Here is a 26,659-nt window from a genome sequence, read left to right as displayed (position 1 = left end):
TTGGCAGAGTGTACCGAGCGCACACCTTTTTATTGTGCTGAATGTTGCAGCATGGATCTGGCAACCCGTCTCACAGAGGTGCAGAGTTTGCCCACACTCCTCTCCTCTCCTCTCCTCTCCTCTCCTCTGCTCTCCGACTCTCCTCTCCTCTCCTCTGCTCTCCCACTCTCCTCTCCTCTCCTCTCCGACTCTCCTCCTCTCCTCTCCGACTCGACTCTCCTCCTCTCCTCTCCTCTCCTCTCCTCACCTCTCCCCTCCTCTCCTCTCCCCTCATCTCCTCCTTGCCTCTCCGACTCCTCTCCTCTCCTCTCCTCTCCTCGCCTCGCCCCTCCTCTCCTCTCCCCTCATCTCCTCCTCTCCTCACCTCTCCTCTCCCCCCTCTCCTCCTCTCCTCCCGTCTCCTCTGCCCTCCTCTCCTCTCCCCCTCTCTTCTCCTCCCCCCTCTCCTCCTCTCCTCTCCTCTCCTCACCTTGCTCACACATGTCTTCTGGCATGGAGTCACAACAGCGTCAGTCGGAGTGCGCCGAACCGAAGGGAAGAAGCTGTAAAAGTCTTGGCGCTGGAGAAAAGCACCGTCACGTAGCGAAGCGTGAAATGTCGCACTTAACTCTGCTGTGCTGTAACACAGTGTGCTGCAGCTGTCATGCTGCTGTAACACAGTGTGCTGCAGCTGTCATGCTAACAGCTGTGCTGTAACACAGTGTGCTGCAGCTGTCATGCTAACACAGTTATTTCTTAATTCATGCCCCTCTCGCCGTTATGATCCATCTCTGCCTCAGCTGTGATCACAGGTGGAAATGATCTACAGTATGAACATTTACTCAAGTTCTGTACTTAGGTACAATTTTGAGGTACTCGCTCTTTACTTGAGTACCGGTATTTCCATTTTGTCAGACTGTTGCACAGGTGTAGGGAAGTTCAGAGAGGACTCTGAGCAGCCGAAGATGGGCGAGTTCTGCTTCCAGCTGAAGGGGTTATTTTGTAGGCCTTAGAGTACCAATAAAATATATTGGCCCAGAATCCCGTCAGTGAAGGTCAGAACCAGAAGGCATGAGACAGAGTGCCCTCTGACACCTGACACACAGTGGTGAGACAGAAGGGTAGATATTGTGCAACGTATGCTCAGAGTAGTGAAGACGATGAGCGACTTTAAATTGGATCAGCTGGTGTCTACTATTAACTGAGCAGAGTTGTATCACAGACAGACTCCTATCTCATATAATTGTCAGATCAATGCCAACTTTCCCCTGCCAAGCTTCTCTAATCCTCTCAGTAGGGGTCGTGGTGCAGACAGTTGCCAGACATACAAATCTAGAAATGAGATACTTGGAAATTGAAAAAAACCATGTTCATTTGGGAGCACTTTAAAGTCATGAATCTTGGATCGAACATAATCTCTGATTTGTAGGTATCCGAACAACTTGCGTGTTGGGCAACCCAAACTTCCTCTTCAGAACATCAAATGATGTGAATTGACCATCTATGTATAGGTCTCTGATGGAAATCATCCCCTTCTCACTCCAGGCATACCTAGAGCCAGGTTGATAGTAGTCTCGGCTCCCAGACGTTTGGTGAGCTGCGCCACCAAACGTCTGGGAATTTCACTGTCAGAAACTGTCTGTCCGAGCCCGGCGAGAACGGCCGGCAGCAGACACGCCTACATTTATTATTATAATTTTATTTGGTAGCGGCAATGCCATTTATCATAGTCCTAACACAGAGCATGAAGCTGATATGCTCCAAACAAAATTTATAGCTGTTGTTTATTTTACAATAATGTTTCCTACCCGGAAGTGGTCTGCTTGCTACTGTGAGTCATCAGCAGGCTCTGTAACGTTAGCCTCGGGAGTCGGGCTTATCGCTGGGGGAAAGACCTCTAGCCGCCGGGGCCGGATGAAACACGTCCTATTAACAGGTTATGTTTGTTTCTAAGTGATTAATATGTTTCTCCGCAAACGCGGCGATGTTTTGCGAGACACTGGTTCTGCATGAGCGTCACTGCCCCCAGAAAGCAGGCCCGCCCACAACACTCATGATTGGTTCTCCGATGCAAGGCTTCCAACAGCGCCACCTAACGTTATGCAAAGATTTAAATAGTAATATTCTCAGTCTTACAGGAGTGAAACGGATTAAGACTGAGGGCTGAGTCTAGGTTGATAGAGGTTTTTTATAAAATGTCATTTAAGCATGGCGAGGAATGGAATGACGATACACTGGAGTATACCTGGGTATAAGCAGCATTGTGTTGTTGACTAGATACAGTACTGTATGCAGATGGAAGTGTGTGTGTGTGCGTTTGTTGTACATGTTGTTTGGCAGTCCTGCCGGATTGTTTGGTGTGCCAGCTGTGTTTACTTTGCCTTTGACTCTGCTGTGTACTGTGTGTATCTATGTGAGAGTGTGTGTTTGTGTATGCTGAATACTGCTGTGTGTGTATCTATGTGAGAGTGTGTGTTTGTGTATATGCTGAATACTGAATACTGCTGTGTTTCTGCAGGGCGATGAGGGACCACTCGGCCCACCTGGCAGTCCTGGACCTACTGTAAGAATTCCTGGATGCACGCACGCACACACACACACACACGCACGCACACACACACACGCACACACACACACACACACACACACACACACACACACACACACACACACACACACACACACACACACACACACACACACACACACACACACACACCACCTGCAAGGGGGTGTTTACCAACACCCCCTTGCAGGTGGTTTGGATGTTACAATTCAGATGTTCCATCAGGAAGCAGATGAGATCTGAGATGAGATCTGAGATAAAAACATTTAGTAGGCATCTTGTAATCATTACGTGTGTGTGTGTGTGTGTGTGTGTGTGTGTGTGTGTGTGTGTGTGTGTGTGTGTGTGTGTGCGCGTGCACGTGTGTGTGTGTGTGTGTGTGTGTGTGTGTGTGTCTTGGCAGGGGAGATCTGGAAGGAAAGGCTACATAGGTGAACCTGGCCCTGAGGGACTAAAGGTAAGCGTACTAAATATTTATCAGCTGCGAGAGCATGTGGCCAGAATTCTTTTCATCTTGTGAGTCTGTGTGTGTGTGTGTGTGTGTGTGTGTGTGTGTGTGTGTGTGTGTGTGTGTGTGTGTGTGTGTGTGTGTGTGTGTGTGTGTCATCATGACAATGTGGCCCTGGAGACACCTATCCTAGCGGCAACTACCACAGAAGCCGTTTTGAGTACTTTGCCAGGTGTTTATCTGTCTGTCTGTCTGTTGACAGATTTTGTTAGCGCGATAGTGTCAAAACCATACAGGATGCAGTCATGGAACTTTGCAGGTGTGCAGTTGGCATCAAAATGAACGCCGAGTTTCCACACACACACACACGCACACACACACACACACACACAATACGCCCCTGGCTCACATTCGTTTTAAGTCGCGGGCCGTTTTAAGGTGGACTCTATTTGTAAATGGATGTAAATGCCCCATGGTATTTTGTTGTTATGTGATTTTCTCCCACACCACTGTAGATCCGGACGTGTGTAGATCCAGATGTGTGTAGATCCAGATGTGTGCGTTTCATGAACACTTTCTGCTGCGTTAGCACACCTAGAAGCTCCATATCAAAGAGTTTTGATTACATTCTTAGGAAGTGAGCATTCTGTTACAAGTAAACAGCCTGGAATGATCAACTCTACCGCTGAAGTGTTTAGACAAAATCATGTGTTCCCCCGGCGGCTCTGGGCCTGTGTCCAGGCCGGTTTCCATGACAACATTATCAAAAAGTTCAGAAATTAGAAGGAATGAGAGGAATGCCTGTCTTGTTTATTGCAATAACAGTCAGGGACCCATCTCCTCTTCCCTTTGGCCTTCTGCCACTCGCGTTAAAGATGTCTGATTCCACCCCAGCGAGCTGTAATATCCACTGTGCCAGGACTGAATAATACCTCCATCTTTAGGAGAACACCATCTAATGGCTGCAGCACGCTCTCAGCCTCTCAGCTTAATCTCCCCGTTTACCAGGCTCATGTTTTCCAGTTTTCCCCCTCGGCAAAAGCGCAGAGATCCAGAACCTGTTCCTCACCTGGCTTTACAGGCTGCTTTGTACTCGCCGCTAAATGCAATGCCATCATCCTGCTAGGATGTACTTCAGGATTTGATGAGTCTTAAATGGCGGTCTGACGCTTCCCTCTTGAGTACCGGTGATCCTCTTATAGTAGGAGCAGGTTGAGCGTGCTGTAAACATGCTTGCTTGTCTTAATTAGCAGAGAGAATGGATTCTCACAGGGCTATCATTATGCAAACCGCAGAGGGAAGTCACATGACATTAAGGCACATTCCCGTGTGTGTGTGTGTGTGTGTGTGTGTGTGTGTGTGTGTGTGTGTGTGTGTGAGAGTGAGAGAGAGGGTGTCAGAAAGGTCTTTAATCACAGGCAGCTTAACTAACCAGCCATCCGGTTTGATGTTCTGTGCTTGCAGGGGGAGACGGGCGACCTGGGAAACATCGGAAAAAGCGGACCGCAAGTGAGTCTCTTTCCACGCTCTTCACTTTAACGCACGGCGCCGACAGTCAATTAATTAACCGTATTCCTGAAAGTAGCTTCTCGTTAAATCCAGTCTCACCCTGGAGCATGATGGAGTTTTTATGAGGCTCAGATCGCTGATGAAGCGGTTTGTTCAAAGGTTAACGCACGCTATCAGATGTCGACACGATGCAGTCTACAGTGAGAGTAGGCACTGAGAGGCAGGGAGGGAAGGACACAATGCAGCCTACAGTGAGAGTAGGCACTGAGAGGCAGGGAGGGAAGCAGCCTACAGTGAGAGCACTGAGAGGCAGGGAGGGAAGCAGCCTACAGTGAGAGAGAGCACTGAGAGGCAGGGAGGGAAGCAGCCTACAGTGAGAGTAGGCACTGAGAGGCAGGGAGGGAAGCAGCCTACAGTGAGAGTAGGCACTGAGAGGCAGGGAGGGAAGCAGCCTACAGTGAGAGTAGGCACTGAGAGGCAGGGAGGGAAGTAGCCTACAGTGAGAGTAGGCACTGAGAGGCAGGGAGGGAAGCAGCCTACAGTGAGAGTAGGCACTGAGAGGCAGGGAGGGAAGCAGCCTACAGTGAGAGTAGGCACTGAGAGGCAGGGAGGGAAGCAGCCTACAGTGAGAGAGCACTGAGAGGCAGGGAGGGAAGCAGCCTACAGTGAGAGAGAGCACTGAGAGGCAGGGAGGGAAGCAGCCTACAGTGAGAGTAGGCACTGAGAGGCAGGGAGGGAAGCAGCCTACAGTGAGAGAGAGCACTGAGAGGCAGGGAGGGAAGCAGCCTACAGTGAGAGTAGGCACTGAGAGGCACTGAGAGGCAGGGAGGGAAGCAGCCTACAGTGAGAGTAGGCACTGAGAGGCAGGGAGGGAAGCAGCCTACAGTGAGAGTAGGCACTGAGAGGCAGGGAGGGAAGCAGCCTACAGTGAGAGTAGGCACTGAGAGGCAGGGAGGGAAGGAGACAGCGGATACAGGAAGACGTTACAGGACCACTTCCTGGTGTCTCGCTGGTATCCTGACCCTTTTTTATGCCTCCGCCGGCGAAGCCAGGCCGAAGGCATAATGGATCCGGGTTGTCCGTCCGTACGGACGGCCGGCCGGCCGTCCGTACGGATGTTTGTTAACGCCATATCTGAGGAACGCCTTGACGGAATTTCATCAGATTCGCCTTAAACATTCACTTAGGCTCAAGGATGATCTGATTAGATTTTGGTGGTCAAAGGTCAAGGTCACTGTGACCTCTCCAACGCCATTTTCAAGCTTGTTAACGCCATATCTGAGGAACGCCTGGACAGAATTTCATCACATTCACCTTAAACATTCAATTAGGCTCAAGGATGATCTGATTAGATTTTGGTGGTCAAAGGTCAAAGGTCAAGGTCACTGTGACCTCTCAAATGCCATTTTCAAGCTTGTTAACGCGATATCTGAGGAACGCCTGGACGGAATTTCATCAGATTCGCCTTAAACATTCACTTAGGCTCAAGGATGAACTGATTCCATTTTGGTTATCAAAGGTCAAGGTCACAGTGACCTAACAAATGCCATTTTCAAGCTCGGTAACGCCATATCTCAGTAACACCTTGACTAAATTTCTTCACATTTGGCTCAAATATCCAATTCTGCAAAGAAACGCCTTGATGCAATTTCTTCCAATTTGGCTCCAACATCCACTTGGACTCAAGAATGAACTAATGGCGGAGGCATAAGTCCGCGTTGCGGTCGTTCTAGTTTATTATTATTTTATTTATTTTTGCCTTTATTCATAGGACAGAGTAGGTAGACAGGAAATGTGGGGAGAGAGAGGGGATGACATGCGGCAAAGGACCGCGGGTTGGATTCGAACCCGGGTCGGTCGCGGAAAGACGACTACCAGGCAATGTACACTAGATGCGTTATGGCTGCGTTGCGGATGCGGAAAAAACTGACGGATCGACTCTCGCCCATGTTAATTGATGGGCGACACATGTCGGATCCCGCATACGTCTGACAGATTACATGAGTTGTGGGTCTGTTCGCAGCCGTACCGGAGCCGTACCGCATCTGTTCCGGAGGCGGAGCACATTAGCTCTAAGCCTTCGCGGTACTACCAGGTTCTACCAGGTGAGCCACTGGGATGTGCCGATCCTGGACCATTGTTAATGGGCCCTTTTCACTGCAGCCATTTTGTGTCTCAAGGGGTAAACACGCAGGGTAAACACCGGTGTAACCAACAACACTAATGAGGGTCCCGAGCACTGGGACACCTAAATGCAATGGAAGTTGGAAACCATCGTTAATGTCATTGGTTACACCTGTGTTTACCCTGCGTTGAGACACAAAATGACTGCTGGGAGAAGGGTCTATACTGGGGAGAATTTGGATCCTGTAATGAATCCGCCCCCGCAACACACACACACACACACACACACACACACACACACACACACACACACACACACACACACACACACACACACACTCCGGGTTGTGTTTTCATAGTGAACTTGGCAGAGCACCACGGCACAGCAGAAGGAACTTCACTCACAGATCCTCTGTGGAAGTGACCTAATTCGGGCTGCGCGTTTGTTTATGCCTTCATCATTTTGGCCAAAATGTGTTTGACTTCTGTTGTCGCCCAAGACTCATACTTAGGGTACACGTTGTCCAAGGATAATAACTAGAGAGAACTTTGATCCAAGAAGATGTTAATCTTTTCCCATTAATGCTACAATTGACACTACTCCGGCTCTACTGGGCATACATGTAACTGCAGAGAGTCCCAAACCATCTGTGCTAGGATGATTTCAAACGGACCAATTAACTGCAAAATTGCCACCGTTTCACATCGCTGTCTTTACTTTCCACGCTCCAGTTAGTCTTTCGATACCCGACACAAACTTGTAAAAAAATGAAAAATAAAATGCTCCCAACATCCAAAAGTAGGTTCCCTCCTTCCCGGCGGGCCCCTTAATGTTAATATTTGCATTGTGTGCATAGTGGAGGCCAGCGAGCAGGCCAGCGAGCAGGCCTTGTTGCACCGTGTTGCAGCAGTGCACATATGAGAGGGATTAAGCACTTACAGACTAGAGGGCCCTTTGAAGCCCAGGAAGAGCCGCGGGGCGACACGGGGGGGGGGGAGAAATCCCCCCAAAACATATGGAGGCTCTAATGAATGCCATGACATCACTTTCCAAATCAATTAAACATGGAAGACCTGAGAGGGACTGTTGTTGACTGGTGCAGGTTAACACAGGGTCGATGCAAAAGGCCGCGTCTTCGCCGCGTGCCCCCTGCATCGACATGAGCCCACCCCCCCCCCCCCCAGGTTGGCGCCCATTAACTGTTTCAAGTGGAATTTTATTGCGGGCTTTTTACAGTGCGCTGTATTTCATCCAAACTTTTTACAGTGCGCTGTATTTCATCCAAACTGCTGCTGCGCTGACCCTCTGATTCAGAAGGATTTAAAAAAGACAAATGGATCAGCCCTCGATCGCTGAGGGCAACAGGTGTGCTTTAATGGCAACCTCTGTGGTTCGTGTGTGTGTGTGTGTGTGTGTGTGTGTGTGTGTGTGTGAGAGCGAGAGAGAGAGAGAGAGAGAGAGACGTTCCTCTCAACAGTAGGTGATTCTGGGTGTATTTCTCACCCTAACTAAAGGTTAATGGTTGGATCAGTCCTTTTGTAACCCGGGCGGTGACACGTGCGTGAACCCCTGAGAAACCAGATCACTGGCGGAACGCTAACAGCTCCCATGTCAGGAGAGGCCCCGCCGCCGTCCAATATGAAAAGCCCCTTGAACCCTTTTTCCTACTGTTAAAACGACACAAGACACCATGTTGTCCCACTTTATGCCCCAATTAAGGGATTTGGGCCAGATCTGAGAGAGACGGCGTTCCCATGCCTGCAGGCTGCATCCCGTCACAGACTAATCCATCGCTCGGCTCGATCCGCTCGCATCCAACAGGATAACAGCCTGTAGGTGATGAGACATAGGCAACGTTCTGAGAGACCTTGAGCCTTTTAGCCGGGGTCAGGATTGGCAAATGGAACAGAATCGCACTTTGTATATATCTTAGCAGTCTGGTTCTTGTCTTTCGCTTTCTCTCTTCCCCTCACTCTCTCTCTCTCTCTCTTTAGATTTCTCTGTCATCCTTCCTTCTCATTGTGAAGCCTCTCTCGCTCTCTGGCTCGAGCTGAGATGACCCCGGAGAAGATGAAATGGCTGGATTATGGAAATAAGACTCGCCGTAAATAACGAGAAGAAGCTCTTCATATTGTGTGACTCCTCGAGGAAGAATAACGATCCTGCGAATCTCGTAACTGTAAACTATGAGTCGTCTTTGAGTGGCTCTTTCTGCGACGGGTGAAACAACAGCCATGCACATTTTGGCCCTCGGCCTCCACGGACGGCCTCAGCCTGACCGCGCTGGCTTTCTGTGGTCGGGCCAGAACCAACGGAACCAACGGGCTAAAGAGCGGCAGCGGGATGAAGGATTACATTGACACTGAAATTCACTTGGCTTCAGATGGCCCTGTGAGCTTAGTGGTGTCGCGGTGGCTCAGTGTGCGCACGCTGTGTACTCGCAATGTTGCGGGTTTGAGTCTGGCTTGTGACGTTTCTTACATGTCGTCGCTTCTCTTCTTCTCATCCATCGGGTCACTCGGCAAACTGAAGAATCAACAAACCCTGGTAACTACGGATGGGCATTTCTAGCAAAAACACTATTCGAAATTCGCTGGCCAAAGTCGACTTTTAATCGAAATTCGAAAATAAAAATAAAAATGTAATTTTTTTTTTTTGTTTTTTTTGTGAGTGAAATGTTGCATTGTCTCCCCTGATTCTAAGTCTAAGGCTTTATTAATTAATAGAAAAAGCTTCTGCTGTGGATTTTTAGCTCAAACAAGCATTGCACCACTGAAGTAAAGAACATGTTACATGACATTGACATTTTCGAAAATAAAAAACAGTTTTGACAATCATGAGTGGTTCATTAAATATTTAGTAGGCTCAGGTCTGAGTGCCAAAGGGGTGCCAAAGTCAGCCCCTCTCCCTCTTCATGGGATTTCATCCGCCATTCATTTTTCCATAAACCTTGCTTAAAATGCTTATAAAAATTGTTTTACTTGCTCAAACCAAGCGATTCGACTATACTTAGAATCAGGGGAGACAATGCAACATTTCACTCACATTTCTTTTTTTTTTTTTTTTCGAATTTCGACTTTCAATAATAAAAGTCGACCTTGATAATAACAACGATTATTCGAAAATTCTAAATTCGATGCCCATCCCTACTGGTAACGGGGTGGCAAAGAGTGCGGTTGTCCTGTTCTGGTTGGATGTTGACCCGGCCACCCATACAGTACGTCTGACCGTTGGTCTGGAGCTGCAGATTCCCCCAGTGGAGAGTCTGTGGCGCTGCTCCAAACCACAGCCGCTCTCTCTCAGACATCTAATCTGGAAGTGGTTAAGCTCATTTACATTCGCCAGTCGTTTCTCCATAAGCACTCCTGCAGCGTAAGTGGTGCGGATCTGTTTTGGAGCCATCTATCAGGGAGAGTTATTACGCCAATATGAAATTAGCGTGGTTCTAAATAATAATTTCCAAACCTTGCTATTGTCGCCAGGAAATAAATAGAATTCTTGACAATAGGCAGACTTTTGGAACATGGCTAGACAACATGATTTAGGTTGAAGAAGTCCTATAAAAGAGACACAGGGAGCTGACAAGATGTTCCAGACTCTTCTAGATTGCAGGCTTTTTAGACACACATCTTTGGTTGGATCCTTCTTTATAATAAGCAGGGTTGATGTTGCATAGCTGCTGCTCTTTATAGGGACTGTGGGACTTTTCCTGCTCAATATAGGAGAAAGAGGGAGACGTATGCTTATTACAGTATGGTCATATGCTTATTACACTATATGGTCATATGTATCTGATTAAATATTGTTTTAACGAGACTGTGAAGGGAGCATATGTGCATGGCAAAGCCCTTCTTTGTTTGTGTAAATGTCACAAAAGGTTAGTTTGATAGTGTCATCAACGTTTACAGTATTTCTGCTTTTTGGATTCCAGTATCACTAAATATGGACACATGATGAAAGTGATATATTTGGAAAGATAAAGAGCACATGACAGGTTGCATTCATTTGGAAGTTAGTTGAAGAGAATCCGTTCCTGGCTTTAGGGTTGAACGCAAGTATGAACATGGCCATAAATAATTAATTCCTTATCCTGAGTGAAAATAAAACGCAATTGGAATAATTGACAAGATGGCATAATTGATAGCAATTATCTATGTATAGGAGACTTTTGCTTGGTTTCTATATCTCACTGCTCACTTAAGTTGTCAATCATGTCTTGAGTTTAACATGGTATAAGACGTGGTATAAGATAGCTAGAAAGAACCATTATGTTATATGGAGAAACCTGTGTTTTTACATTATGAAATAGCCAAAAAGTGAAGGAGCTATATATGTAGTGAAAGCAAAACTGAATGAAGAAAATAAGAGAGGGAGAGAGTGAGAGAAAGGTCAACCTGTGGGTTTGTCCTCCACTCAGCGCCCCCTCCTGTTCACTTACCGCACATTACACATCTATGACCTCTGACCTCTTGCATTCCAGGTGTCAAAACAGTTTGGAAAACAAACCTCAGATGAGCCATCACGTCTTTTCACATTTACTGACTTTCTCCTGATGTGTGTATTGACCACTATCGTCTCCTCTCTTTCCTCTCTTCCTTCTACCTCTCCCCATTTGCTTTATTCCCTCTCTCCTCACCTCACCCCTCCTCCTCTCCTCTCATCTCATCTCCTCTCCTCTCTCTCCACTCTCCTCTACTCTCCTCTACTCCCCCCTCCTCTACACTCCTCTCCTCTCCCCTACTCTCTTCTCCTCTCCTCTCTCTCCTCCACTCTCCTCTACTCCCCCCTCCTCTACACTCCTCTCCTCTCCCCTACTCTCTTCTCCTCTCCTCTCCTCCACTCTCCTCTACTCCCCCCTCCTCTACCCTCCTCTCCTCTCCCCTACTCTCTTCTCCTCTCCTCTCTCTCCTCCACTCTCCTCTACTCCCCCCTCCTCTACACTCCTCTCCTCTCCCTTACTCTCTTCTCCCCTACTCTCCTCTCCTCTACACTCCTCTCCTCTCTCTCCACTCTCCTCTACTCCCCCCTCCTCCACTCTCCTCTCATCCACTCTCCTCTCCTCCACTCTCCTCTCCTCTCCTCTCCTCTACACTCCTCACCTCTCCCCTCCTCTCCTCTCGTCTCCTCCACTCTCCTCTCCTCCACTCTCCTCTCCCCTCCCCTCCTCTCCTCTCCTCTCCTGACCTCTCCCCTCCCCTCCTATCCTCTCCCCTCCTCTCCTCTCCTCTCCTCCACTCTCCTCTCCTCCACTCTCCTCTCCCCTCCTCTCCTCTCATCTCCCCTCCTCTACACTCCTCTCCTCTCCCCTCCTCTCCTCTCCTCTCCTCTCCTCCACTCTCCTCTCCTCCACTCTCCTCCACTCTCCCCTCCTCTCCTCTCCTCTCCTCCACTCTCCTCCACTCTCCTCTCCTCTCCTCTCCTCTACACTCCTCTCCTCTCCTCCACTCTCCTCTCCTCTCCTCCACTCTCCTCTCCTCTCCCCTCCTCTCCTCTCCTCTCCCCTCCTCTCCTCTCCTCTCCTCCACTCACCTCTCCTCTCCTCTCCCCTCCTCACCTCTCCTCTCCTCTCCTCTACACTTCTCTCCTCCAGGGTCCAGTGGGCCTGATTGGGATAGCTGGGGCGATAGGAGTTCCTGGTGAAAAGGTAAGGAGTTGTGTCGTTTCCCTCCCATTAGGCTGTCAGTCAGCAGGAGCCGGCGGCCCCTCAGTGGCAGACCCCTGTAATTAGGCCGGTGTTAAACAGCCATGGCTGGAGGCCCCAGAACACACGCTTAACACAAACACTCAACACTCTCACATCAATAACAATACTGTCACACCCACATGGCCATTACTGTCTCCTCGCCCTCCACCCCTCCTCTGAAGCAAAGTCATTTGAAGGTAAATGCATGAGAAAACCATAGTTATTACTTATTACAGTATTATCCTCTTTGGACAAATTGCCCACTCTCCTTATATCTGAAAGGTATACTTTGTCTTCATTGCTGACAATGAGGATAATATTCATACTTAAAAAAAAATGAAAAAGATTTCAAATTGTTTTTATTATACTGTAATATACTCCTCACGTCAGTCAAGACACTGGTGAAATTTGTAGCTCCACGTCAACCTTGTCCAAAACAGTGAATGGGATAGTTCTTTAGAGTTACAAAAGGGGGGTTAGAGAAAAAACGATAAAATGACATTGCGTCAATGACTCCAAACATCTTGTGCAGCACAATTCAAGTGCAGTCCAAACACAGGACCCATGTTGCGTGTTCATGTCGAGTAGAGCGTGAAAGCTTTTGAAAACAACGGTGTTGGTGAAGACTTGAACCAAATACTGTTGCGACAATGTCGATGTCCAACTTATCAATTAAACTCGTGTCTAGGGGCATATTATCACCACCGACCACTGTAACACGAATTGACAACGATTACAAGAAGACTAGGCTGTTGACTGTTGAAGTTAGCGGAATTACCTTGCCATCGCGCAGGCCGTCTGGCACTGTCTAGTGGTCAGCTTCTTCTCTGGGCTGGCCAGTAGTTTGGTCCCTCTCGGGAGATGTGAGAGCCGTCCAGGCCTCACTCGTTCAGGTGTGCCCCACCAACCAAAAAGGCAGGACTGAAATATGAGTTATCCAACGTCCAGGTAGCTCCTAGCTAATCTGACCTCCTTGAATTGCTGTCCGCCTCACACCGGAACTACTTCCTTCTGGAAGCAAGAGGGAAAAGGTCGCAGTCTCCAGCCCTCTTAAAGGCACAGGATCATACGTCCATCAAAGAATTCAGCATTATTCAACGATCAGACAGCCAGAAATACATAAGTAAACATTCTCATATTTGAGTTGAGGGGAATACTGCCTACTGATCGTAACACTGGTGTCTTTTGGGCTCACAGTGTTTCACCTGGGTGATGCTGTTTAGAGTCATGTTGTGGTCACTTTTGTTCCTGTTTGGAACTCTAAAGAACCCCTATACTCCCATTCATGTGGAGGAGGCATGGAGCTGTGTCAGCTAACTTGTTACTGTACGTGGACAATCTTCACCTGTGTGTTTCAACTGCTATTACCGTAATGACAAAAAAAAAAATATTTTTAGGTGAACTATTGCTTTAATGAAATGCACACATTCACAAACGGAAAAGAAAGGCGAATGCATCTCACAGGCATTTATAATAATATAATAATAATAAACTTTATTTTTTATAGCACTTTTCAAAAACAAATGTCACAAAGTGCTTAACAGGCAATAAAATACATAGGAGTACAGTGATGCAGGTGAAATGATAGCAATGGTGGGCCGTTCATCAGACACAGCTAAAACAATAAAAGCAGACCCAATTAAAACAAATATACGCACAATTAAAATTGCATTTGAAATGCCCCTGACGTATCCCATCATGCTCAGCCATCATTGCCCTCTTCACAGTGTCTCTGCCCACTTCCTCCTTCCTGCCTGTGGACTGAAATGATTGGGTGTTGATTATCTGCAGATCCTCCAAAGGGACACCCCTCTGTGTGCCCTCCCCCCTCTCTACCCACCTCTACGTCAGCCTATTCACCCTTCCCTTCCTACCCTGTGTGTCACTGTCAAGACATGTCCTCGTGACGAGAGTCTGTCGGCCTGTCTGTCAGAACGCCTGCTCCTCCTCCTACCAAAAAATCCTCCTCCCGGTTCAACCTGTCAGCACCAGCCGTACCCTGACAGCCCACAAATTCCTTCCGCATTATACGTTTTTAATCCAATGACACCCACTGATTTAGACGTTTGCTTCCAACACAGCGCCTTCAAACTGTTCTGCACGCCGCTTGATCGATGTGCCACGAGGGAGCAGGAGGGTGCTGCTTGTACAGTCATGAACGTTACACAGTTGAGTGGAGATTAAAATGTCACTGACACGAGCGGTTAGGAGTCAGAGAGGAGACCCAGGCAGCTGTACTCTTCACCCGGGGTAACCTTTGCTTTTTAACACGCCGTGCACAACGCTACTGACGGGCTTTTCAAGTACCTGTTTGCATTAAAACTCCACTGGACCAGCTGTCACTCGAACCGTTTAAGGAGCTGCTCTCCAGTTTCACGGCCGATTTCTTTTTAAAGAGAACTTTTAGCGGACTTGCGTTTGGGGCTTGATGTCTCAAGGTTTCAAGTTGTGGTTTAATGATCTCCCTCTCTCTCTCTCTCTCTCTCTCTCTCTCCCTCTCTCTCTCTCTCTCTCTCTCCCTCTCTCCCTCTCTCTCTCCCTTCCCAGGGTGACCGAGGCCCGTCGGGTCCATCGGGTCCGGCTGGGGAGCAGGGGCCAAGGGTAAGCGTAAGCGCTCAGGACATATACTGTAGGGCTCTGCTTCTTTTCTAAGAGTTGGTAAGACCCCCAGAGCCATATATCTAGAAAGAGTTTTTCCATGGAAATCAGCAGCGCCGCTGTAACCTACCGGTGTTATGGTACAATGTTCAGCAGGGTAATGTCTAAGGATGACAAATGAGCAGTTTTGGCTTCGGTTTAGCTTTTTTAACCACGTCAGTTCCTTGGAAAGCAGAATCATTATAGGCCCTAAAACGTTCCAGACTCCAGAAGGTTTTTCAACTTTTCTAGATACAAGGCATTGATAACTGATAAGCATTGCAAAAATTCAAACCCAGGCAAGATGACTGTTGCACAGAAATGTCGAGGATTGGCATGAAAATCATTTCTTTTGTCAATGACTCACTCAGAAACGAGTCAAACTAGTGTTGTGTGTCTGGCTGGGCCGGGCGATCACTGCCATGTGTGTGAACACAGGCCAGCAAATAACCCTTGATTCTTCACATCTCTGTCTTTGTTAATGAGCTTTTAGCTGGTATAAGACATGCCTATACTGCATATTGCAAATATTTTTCTCGATCACATGGCCTGTCGTTTTGTTTGATAGGTCCAAACTGTGAGCTGCAAACTCATTTTTGCTTAGTCAGGTTCCCACTCACTTGCTGGGATGAGATCTCGCCGCGCCTCAACAGGACATGTCTGTCAGAGTTTGGCGGGATGGAAAAGAGACTTTCTCGGTGTGTGTGTGACAGATCTAACCACGCTGATGTTTGGCAGCGTGCTGCTGGGTGTGTGTGTGAACCTGGATGGGGCCGCTGGCTCGTATCCCCGGCTGGCCCGCTGCCTGCCGGTGTGTCGTCGTGACAGCGAGGGGCTCCAGTGGTGTCGGGGTTTCATTTCATCTCTGGCAGCCAGGGGGAAGAAGCTGCTACAGTATGGCTGCTGCTGTTTCCTGCTTTGCATCAGGGATTTGCTTTAGTCATGAAACACCAGCAAAGCACATTTTGCCCAGTCTCAAAGCTGCTTCAAAAAGGCTAAAAGCCCAGTGCCTGTCTCCTGCCACACCCACACCCACACCCAGCTTACTGTACTAAATGTCTAGTACATTTCAACAACTGACGATGATAAATGTTGGTCGCAGGAAGAATGAAATGACTACTCACATTATTGTTGTGGGGAAATTGGTATGAAAAAAAACTAAACGATGTGTCATGGTGCCAAGATCTTTCCAAAATCCCTGTAGCATGTTGGTATGCCTGTAGGCTAATAGCAGGTTCATGTTACAACATTACCCTGCTCACGATCTTCCAAAAGCAGGTTTGCATCAAAATCATCTTGACAGTGTGAGTCCCCCAGAGAACAAGCGCAGCAGTCAGTCTAGTGTAGCTACACTAGACTGCTGATCAGTCTAGTGTAGCTAGACTGCTGATCAGTCTAGCTAGACTGCTGCTGTTGCTGTGTGGGTCCGGAGCGTGCAACCTGCCCGCTGGCCCAGGGCCTGGATCCACTCCATGTCTGTGGCTTTGGGCCCCAGGCCTGACCTAGCTGGCTGGCAGGCGGGCTGGCTAGCAGGCTGACTGATTGGCTGACTGGCTGGATGATGGGATGACTAATTAAATGTCTGGCTGGCTGGCTGGCTGGCTGGCTGGTTGGTTGGCTGGCTGGCTGTACAGCTGAATAACTAAATCATTGCATGGTGTGTCCACATTGTTTAGTTTTTAGTTTTGTAGTATCCAGAAAATGCTACAGCTATTACTGTGGTCTCTGTGCATGTACGTACTTGCGTGTGTGTGCGTGTGCGTGTGTGTGTGTGTGTGTGTGTGTGTGTGTGTGTGTGTGTGTGTGCCAAGGTTATAATAGTTTTGTATTTTTTCATTATTTTTTATTTTTTATTAGTTTTGACTTTTTGTTTTCAATTTCAGTTTAGTTTTCATTAGTTTTTAAGGTGGGTTTGATCGTTTAGTTTAGTTTATATTTTTTGAAAATGCTTAGTTTTAGTTTAGTTTTTATTAGTTTCAGTGTTAGTTTTAGTCTTTTTTGCCCCTTTACATTTTTTTTTTTTAATATGAAGTGTTTGTCAGGGGTGAGATTCAAAGGGGTCATAAAATATGATAGATCTAGGAAAATAGATTTAATCTCCACTCAAAATACTAGGCTTATTATGTATGAAATACTGTAAACTGATTTTCTCTTCAAATTTATTTTATTTTAGTTAGTTTTGTAAACACACAATACCGTTTCAGTTAGATATCGTTCTTTTGTAAAGCTTAGTTTTTATTTTTATTTCAGTTTATTTCATGTTTTTTCAATTCTAGTTTTCGTTTTTTCGTTAACTATAATAACCTTGGTGTGTGCGCGCGTTACGTAAGGAGTTTATGGTTACTTGTGCTGATCAGTTTGTCCTGTAGCCACATTTAGAGAGGACTGGGACTTTGAGGTGTCTCAGCACAGGATTATAGCAGATTATAGAAAACACTGGTTTTCTCATGAAGTTCTGTTTCTGTTTAAAGATGATGATTCACAGGGACTGGAATTGTTTCCAAAAAAGTTTTCTCGCAGCTGTCGGCCACTTTTCTTTTCACTGACCATCGCTGTTATTGTGTTATTATGATAACCTAGATGCTCAGTACAGGGCTGGAATGAGATCCGTGGTGAAAGGGAGACAGGCCCCTCCCCCAGCAGGACTGCAGCACAATCTACAGTAACTGTAATTTCTACAGTAACTGTAACTGTAACTGTAACTGTAACTGTAATATGAAACACAATTCTACAAAACAGCCCTCACCTTTACAGAGATGTAGCCACCATAGCAGTTCTGCAGTGCCGCTGCTTCACTTAAAGCCTTCTGGATCGATCCTGGATCCTTAATGGAGGTGCAGGATGGGCTCATCTCCGTAACGTTCCCACTGTAACTCCCTCTGTAACAGATGGTACGAAGCAGCAGTGTGAGTGCAGCGGTGTGTCCTGACTAATTGTCTACCCTGTTTGTCTTCTGTTTTGGTACAAGGGCTATCCAGGCTTGCCAGGAAGTCCCGGGGACATCGGCTTGCAAGGCGGTTCTGTAAGTGTCATGCAATATGTAACAAATAGTGCCTCTTGGACAGGGTTCCAACAGGCCTAGAAAATCCTTCACAGTTTGTGGATTTTAGAAAAACTGAAATAACACCTTTGAAGTTGTCGAAAATGAATGGACGATCTTGAATGCACTTGTTATTTTATACGTGCAACACCCAAAATTCATCAATACGCCGTCGCCTGGGCGTTCTGAACTTCTGTTCTAGCATCAACACTTCACATCCCGAGGGGGGGGGGATCTGGGATGGAGATTTATTGTTAGCAGCAACTTTTTATTATTATTAATATTATTTTTTCTGATTTTCCCCCATTCTCTCCCCAATTGTACTTGGCCACTTTTTCCCCCTGCTGCCCCGGTCACTGTTCCACCCCCTGCCAATCTGGGGAGAGCCATAGAGGAGAGCCATAGAGACTTAGCATTTTCTCCGACACATGCGCAGTTGCCAGCCGATTCTTTTCACCTGACAGCGAGGAGCTTCACCGGCAGGATGTACTGTAGCACGTGGGAGGATCACGCTATTCCCACCAGTTCCCTTCCACCCCGAACAGGCTTCCCGACGGACCAGGGGAGGCGCCAGTGCAGCGACCAGGACACCTCCCCCTGATCCGGCTTCCCACCCGCACAGACACAGCCAATCGTGCTTGTATGGACGCCCGACCAAGCCGGAGGTAACACGGGGGCGCGAACCTGCGACCCTCATGTTGGTAGGCAGGGAATCTACCACTACACTAACCGGACGCCACGTTAGCAGCAATTTTAAAATGAAAATCATTGAAAAGTCCTTGAATTTGATGTCCAGCGAGGGTGGTTTGTGTAAAATCTCTATTTGTGTTTTGGAAAGATCTGCCTCTTTACCTCTCCTCACACCTCTTGACTAGGGCTGGGTATTGGTTCATAGTTCAAGAATCGATTAGATTCCGATTCACAAGTAAATCGATTAATCCCGATTCCGATTCGATTAATTTCAATATCGATTTGGTTAGTGATACTAAAACATGTTTTTGAGCTGTAACCTGGATTACATTTTCCAGTTATGTAACACAGGGGTTCCCAACCTTTTTTGCGCCAAGGACCGGTAGATGAGGGGGGGGGGGGGGGGGGAGTTGCGGACCGGTTATCAATTTTAATGGTTTTAGTTACACATACTGTATCACCAGGTGGTGACAAAGGGTAAATAACAGCCTTTTCATCTGTCAATAAAGACACTTTCACAATTATGCACAGTGATTTGATTTCAGCCTATATCATTTCTAAAAGTAGATATTAATGATCAAACATTTCCATTTATGTAGCCTAAAGTATTTATGTTTTTGTTTCAACTACAAACATAAATAAACGTCAACTTGAAACTATGTTTCAACTACCGCACACACAGCATAATATTTTAGCCTATGTTTATTTTTATTTTTTTTAAGTTTTTTTTGTTTGTTTTTTGTTTTAATAAAAAAAAATCGATCTCTGGACATATGAATCGATATCAAAGGATTCAAATTAAAATCGATTTAAAATCGGACAATGGATTTTTTTTAAACCCAGCCCTACTCTTGACAACACACAGTATGCGTATAGCTCTCTCCCTGAATGCATTTGCAGACGGGTTACCGTGTCTCTTCTGCTCCCTCTGCGTTTGGGACGGAGCCACACAGACATTAGAAGTGAACGGAACGAGAGGATTGGATGAATCCACTCCCATCTTCCCTCTCTCAGTGTCTTGGCTGGCCATCATAAACATTTTAATTGCAAGATTAACGTTGCCTCTTAAATCGAGGTGGAGGACCTTGCTCTGGGTTTTCACTACTGTAAACACGCAGATTTAAGGGGGCGATTGGATATGTCAATTTGCCCGTTTCCCACGTTCTGGTCTAGACTTGTGTAAACAGTAGGTCTTAGCAGGCTGACTGTGCAGCACTTCATCTGAAGGCTTTGAAGTGCATCCATTAGGCTCCTCTGGCTTGTCTCCATGTGGCCTGAGAGATGTGTGGAGAGGCCATTCTCTGTTGCCTCATTTAGCCTGTGTAAATATGCTCACTGTATTTTATACATGCAGGCAATTCAATCACTCACTGCATCACACCCAAGCATGCCTAAAGAAACATGATGAAAACCTAGACTCAATTGCCTGTCTTTCTCTCCCCAATCCCACCCAACCCCCCCCCTCTCTCCCTCTCTCTCTCTCTCCCCCTCTCTCTGTCTCTCGCTCACTCTCTCCCACCCCCCCCCTGTCTCTCCCTCACTCTCTCCCTCTCTGTCTCTCTCCCACCCCCCTCTCTCCCTCCCTCTCTCTCTCTCTCTCTCTCCCCCTCTCTCCCTCTCTCTCTCTCTCTCTCCCCCTCTGTCTCTCCCTCACTCTCTCCCTCTCCCTCTCTCTCCCACCCCCCTCTCTCCCTCTCTCCCTCTCTCTCTCTCTCTCTCTCTCTCTATCTCTCCCTCTGTCTCCCAGGGTCCACAGGGGCAGAGGGGTAGTCCAGGCATTGGTGGGCCAAAGGGCAGAAGGGTAAGACTTCTCTTTCACATCGAGGCATCTGTTCTAGCGCTCGCTAGCACGCGATGCATCTGAGCCGACATGGACCGCAGCAGCTTAACTCTCTAGCTGACCAGCTACTCTGTTCAATATCAGCACTCCATTCCCACACAGCAGAGGTTCAAGCAATTAAAAAACATGTGTTCGTCCTTCCACTTGGTCCGGGAGCCTTGATCAATGCGTGTACGACTGTTTCGCAAGTCCCACATTGCAGGATTTTACGGTCATGTCAAGCTGGTGAGACACCGTGTGGCAGAGGGGAGAATCGCAGCTTCAGATGAGGAGGCAGCTTTTGAATTCCGCATTGAACGCAGGTGCTTTCTCACTGGGCCCGAGTACGATTGCCCCCCTCCCCTCTCCCCCGCTGGTCAGCTTTCACATTACAAATGTCTTCCACGCGCGGGAACGGAACGGAACACTTGCAGAGTACGGAGAATGTAACCTCGCCCGTGTGTTGTCTACGTGGTGTGGTACATTTGGGCGTTCACATTTGCAAGTGGTCCGTCCCCGGGCACACCCAGGCGTTCCCCCAGACCACCTTTTCAAGTCGACGCCTGGCTGTCACGGTTCGCTGTCCTGCGCCCGGGTACGGAACACACACCGCTCACACTCGTCATCAAACGAACCGGACCTGGGGTCAGTTTGGGGACAAGTGTGCTCGGAAACGGTACCCGGGGCCCCAGTGAGAAAGCAACCCTAAGGCAGATTTGCAACATAAAGATAACTAAGTTCTTCTCGGAAAATAGAAGCAAGTCAGTATGTATGTATCGGACTGGAGAGACAGATAGAGATTTTAAACCCTGTGCAGATTTGTAGAGTTGGAATATCTTATTGAGTTATGGCTCATAGAAACGACATAATAGAAACGACATAATAGAAAGGACATAATAGAAACGACATAATGTACCTCACAGCATGTGCGCTGCTTCGCAGTTTTCACTCAAGAGCAATACAGTATGTCTGAAATGATGGGATATGGGCCAGTTACTGATGCTGACCTAAATCACAATAATCGTAGTATGTTTACGTGAGTCTGAGTCCAGTTTGACTTGATGGAGTAAAGTCGGTGCAATAGAATATTAGGAACTTTGGTCCAATTCAGTTTCTATGTTGTGGAATTAAGCAAGAAGCCACAAGCATCAATTCTTTCTTCTTTTTTCTCCAAGATTTATTTTGTTTTTGTTGTTGTCATTTTTGCCTTTATTGGATAGGACAGTTAGGCAGACAGAGAGAGGGGGAATGATATTATGTGGCAAAGGACCACGGATCGGATTGGAACCCGGGTCGGCCACGCGAAGGACTAAGCCTTAGTGGTAACGCGCTCTACCAGGTACCAGGTGAACCACCGGGACGCCCCACAAGTATCCATTCTTTACAATGGTTTCTATAAGAGGCATTGTTATGTGGCTTTACAAAAGAAATAATGCAAAATTTTAACTTCTCCGTTTTCTTTTCTTTTCTTTTTTACTGAAAGTATAAATAATTCAGTAGTATTTTCAATGATACTACTGTATTCCAAGCAATATAGCTCTTGAACAGTAGCTAAAGGACACCGTTGCTAAGCGACATGTAACCACACTGCTGTACCATTATGAATAGTGATTTCCGGTCAGATCGTTAATATCTAGAGGAAGTGTTTTATGGTCACAGGTCTGCCGTCTATCTGGTGTTTTACAACAACTTTGAACACGGTTCTGTTTTATATTCAAATCAATTTATTGTCAACAATTTCATTTTCCTTCCCCCCCGAGAGGAAGCCAACCGTAGTAATAAAAACCTGCCATTATTATCCACTCCTTTTGGAGGGGTTGTGATTTATTGGATAGGTGTTGTTCATTTTCCCCTCGTCAATCTCCCAACTTACTGTGAATCTTTCACAAAGTGATGGATGGCTCCCTCTGTAGCGCTCCCGCCTTGTGTCAGCACTTTCTACACCCATCTCTCCTGCACTTCCTCTGTGGTTTCGTGGCGGCGTCGGCTGCTGAGTAAACAGATCAGTTGTCACGCCTGTGCCAGCCTGCCAGCCGGTGCCAAGGCTGGAGCTCTGCGGCTGAAGAGTGTGTGTGTGTGTGCGTGTGTGTGTGTGCGTGCGTGCGTGTGTGTGTGTGTGTGTGTGTGTGTGTGTGTGTGTGTGTGGTGTGTGTGTGTGTGTGCGTGCGTGCGTGCGTGCGTGCGCGTGTGCGTGCGTGCGCGTGCGTGCGTGTGCGTGTCCACCACCACCACGGCGGATGAGAGGAAAGCGCTAACAAGCACTCAGACGCGTAGCACACGGGTGTAGCACACGGGTGTGGCGTGCCACTACTTCTCTCACTTCATCACTCATCCACCTCCTTCGCTTCCCCACATCCTCTCTTCTTCTTCGCTTCTTCTGCCTCCGGGTTCTAACGCGCGGCGCCGCTGCCAGGCCGGAGCATATGGCAGCACTTAACATGCCAACCGCTCCCGCGTTGTTTACCGTCATCTATATTACAGTATGTCTATGTGTCACTTTGTGGTTGTATTTCCTGCCTTTGCTGAGGAACTCTACTGTTATCCTTCCCCCCCAAATCCTCCCTCGATCTTCCTCCGGGCCAATAAGCATCTGGGATCCGTCTGCGTTGCCAAGGCGTGTCCTCCGATGTGGACCAGTGAAAACTCTCAAAGCTCAAAACCATTTGAACCCAAATCACAGGCTCCCTCTGCCCCGCTATTGTCTTTGGAAGAGCTGTGGGATGAACACATGATGAACACATGATGAACACATGATGAACACATGATGAACACATGATGAACACATGATGAACACATGATGAACACATGATGAACACATGCCAGTGCAATGTTACAGAAGTAAAGTGAAAGCGCTCCAGACCCCATGCTTGTTATGTTAACCCCGCTTGTCGCTCGCTGAACACCTCGGGGCTATAGACCTTATTCGATTGACGTCACTCACGTACGGGCACGCCCACTGCCGCCATGTTGTTGACATAGCGCAGCCGCTTTAAGTGACAGCCTATGTGAGAGCAGCGTTTATAGGAAGCTAGCCGCCGTTAGCGATACCTGTATCGTTCCAATTGTGTTCGCATGGTGACCTGCGTTAGGCATGGCTTTAGTAATGACAGCAATAAAGTCCCCGTGGTTTGTTTCTATCTCTACCGTCCACAGACGTGAAGGGAGCGAGACGGAGGATACGTCAGCAGCACAGGAGATGTGTGTGGATAGTTAGGAGAGACAGGTGAAACTTTCTGACAGCTCCTCACAGCAAAGTCTGTTCACCTCGTTCTTTTGTTTATTTATTACAGGCATTAACGGCAGCATACAAACAACAACTCTGGGGTTTTTATTGGTGGCATTAGCATCGCTATTTTGTAATGGAACAGAAATGACAATAAGGCTGTTACTAGTTGCCAGCTGCAGCGCTGTGTGCGCTCAGGACGGTATGTCAACAATATGGTGCCGTCCAGGGTTAGCGAATAAGGTCTATAAAAGAGATCGTGTCCCGGAGCTCAGATAGGAGGTGCACACCTGCCCCAGTTGGCACACACCTGTGCTAAGTGCCGAAAGCCGGGTGCGATGCGAGTTTATGGCACGTTGTGTTGCGAAGACTGTTAGGGTACCCCGGTCGTTGCTCCACCCCCCTCTGCCGATCTGGGGAGAGTTGTAGATTGCTTCCTCCGATACATGTGCAGTCACCAGCCGTTTAGTTTCACCTGACTGGATGGAAGGAGTTTCACCGGCACGACGTAGAACGTGGGAGGATCACGCTATCTCCCCCAGTTCCCCAACTGAAAGCCAGAGGCTCAGACAGAGAGGCCATTGAAGCTGGAGATGTCAAGAGATAAGCTGAGAGGAGAGGGGGATTGAAAAGACTGGTCAGGAGAGACGGCTGGGTTTGTATTCACAGATCTAATCTGTGTGTCTACCTGTGTGTCTACCTGTGTGGCGATGCTGCAGGCGGGGAAGCCCCTGGAATGTTTATGGGGATGGCAGACAGCTTGTGGCAGAGCCACGGAAACCCCCCAGGGAGCCAAGGAATACCAGCTGATTACTCTGCATCGATGTCAGCTTGTGTATCGTGTGTGTCTGCACATCTGTTTATACTTGAGTTTACTCCTCATTCTTCTGGAGACACTGTGGACGTCGTTACACCCACATCCTATAAAGTGGGTGTGGGTGTGGGTGTGTGTGTGGGTGTGGGTGGAGGTGGAGGTGGCTGCATGGTGTGTTAATTACCACAGTGAGTGAGTTAAGGTGTGTCTTGTGTTTTTGTCACGCAGGGACCCCGAGGTCCAGATGGCCCACTGGGAGAGCCAGGTCCTGAGGGCACCAAGGTAAACATACACACACACCCCCTCTGGAAACAGGTGCCCACTGAGGGCACCAAGGTAAACATACACACACACCTCCTCTGGAAACAGGTGCCCGCTGAAGGCACCAAGGTAAACATACACACATACCCCCTCTGGAAACAGGTGCCCACTGAAGGCACCAAGGTAAACATACACACACCCCCCCTCTGGAAACAGGTGCCCACTGAAGGCACCAAGGTAAACATACACACACCCCCCCTCTGGAAACAGGTGCCCACTGAAGGCACCAAGGTAAACATACACACACCCCCCCTCTGGAAACAGGTGCCCACTGAAGGCACCAAGGTAAACATACACACACACACCCTCTGGAAACAGGTGCCCGCTGAGGGCACCAAGGTAAACATACACACACCCCCCCTCTGGAAAGAGGTGCCTGCTGAAGGCACCAAGGTAAACATACACAAACCCCCCCTGATCAGAGGCAAATCACGTTGGCTCGGCGCTCGCAAATCGGCGCGCGCTTGTTAACTGCGAACTGTCCACAGACGCGAGCGGGGAGCTCCCCCGAGCACTCACCGACCAATCACAGAGCTCCCGTGAGCACTCACCGACCAATCACAGAGCTCCCGCGAGCACTCACCGACCAATCACAGAGCTCCCCCGAGCACTCACCGACCAGTCACAGAGCTCCCCCGAGCACTCACTCACCGACCAGTCACAGAGCTCCCCCGAGCACTCACTCACCGACCAGGAGAGAAGAGCGTAGTGAGGCAGACACGGCCACGGTGATGTGTGCTGTCTGCAGTGGTCTGACTGAGGAGGTCATTCCCCCGAGATTCGTACAAACTGTCCCACAACCGAAAAACAAATAAAAATGCAGATGTTTACTAAAATCATTCTATTATCCAACCCAAGGAGTTGGGTTATCAAACCCAAATAATTTTTTAGATAGCCGTAAAGTTAATAACTCAGACTTAATAGATCTGACATTGAACCAACTTTGGAGAATGACCCATCGATGTGCGAGCGTGTGTTTAGAAAGAATAAAGTCGGTGTGAGACTGCGTTTGCGGACTTGTCAGGGATTCTCCTGGTGAGATATCTTGTAATGTGTGATCCCCCGTTGCAGCTCAGTCATATAGTGTGAAAACCAAAACAACCCAAAGACTCCTGATCACAAGACAGAGTTGTATAGTGTGAAAGGAACAGAGACTGACAACGCTTTGTGATAGACGCTGAGCATCACCACTAAAAGCCTTGTTACGTCCGTGTGTAATTTTTGTTCTGGCCAGCGGAAGCAGTGACCTCAACCTAACGCAGTGAATGAAACAGCGGGGGAGGCTCGCTGACTCTGAGGAGCCCTGCCTGGCCTGCCGCATCTCAGACAGCCCGGTGGAGACAGCTGTTCCGGGCAAACAGTACCGTTTTTGTCCACAGGCGCCGCTACAATCAACAGAAAATGAAAATTCCCCATAGCTGCTTTAAATACAATTAACATTAGTTTACAACCCACATGACATAATACACCGGGTGTAGATTGCCAACAATCAGGTATTGCATTTTTTTTTACATACTTCAATTCACGTACACAAATTGTTAAATATGCAACCGTATGCAAGACAAAAAAATAGGCTACACACATATGTACGAAATAGAATAATAATAATAATAATAATAATAATAGAATAATAAATATACAATATATAATATATGTCCCCCAAACAGTTCGTAGTCCACTTTTAGAGGCCTCTGTCTATTTATAAGACATAACTATGATACAGAGAAAAGACTAATTAACTAATTAATCACAACACATGGAAAACAGTGGTGTGTTTCCTTGCTCTTTCTCAGAAAGATGTTTCT

At 47.7% G+C, this 26,659-nt stretch overlaps 1 protein-coding gene across 1 annotated transcript in view; it reads left to right on the top strand.

Moving 5' to 3' along the window:
• col24a1 (collagen type XXIV alpha 1 chain) overlaps positions 1-26,659 on the top strand; it is a 179,293-nt gene that overhangs the window by 93,971 nt on the left and 58,663 nt on the right. Inside the window, exons 22-29 of the mRNA XM_083647399.1 lie at positions 2,498-2,542; positions 2,949-3,002; positions 4,458-4,502; positions 12,218-12,271; positions 14,858-14,911; positions 17,916-17,969; positions 20,425-20,478; positions 24,762-24,815. Coding sequence (XP_083503525.1) covers positions 2,498-2,542; positions 2,949-3,002; positions 4,458-4,502; positions 12,218-12,271; positions 14,858-14,911; positions 17,916-17,969; positions 20,425-20,478; positions 24,762-24,815 — 414 coding nt within the window. The remainder of the gene's footprint in view (positions 1-2,497; positions 2,543-2,948; positions 3,003-4,457; positions 4,503-12,217; positions 12,272-14,857; positions 14,912-17,915; positions 17,970-20,424; positions 20,479-24,761; positions 24,816-26,659) is intronic.

Source organism: Poromitra crassiceps (genome assembly GCF_964638095.1).
Source record: "Poromitra crassiceps genome assembly, chromosome: 12".
In the NCBI taxonomy this organism is placed as follows: Eukaryota; Metazoa; Chordata; class Actinopteri; order Beryciformes; family Melamphaidae; genus Poromitra; species Poromitra crassiceps.
Note: the sequence above shows the minus strand (reverse complement) of the source record. Positions and strands in the feature narration are given on the sequence as shown.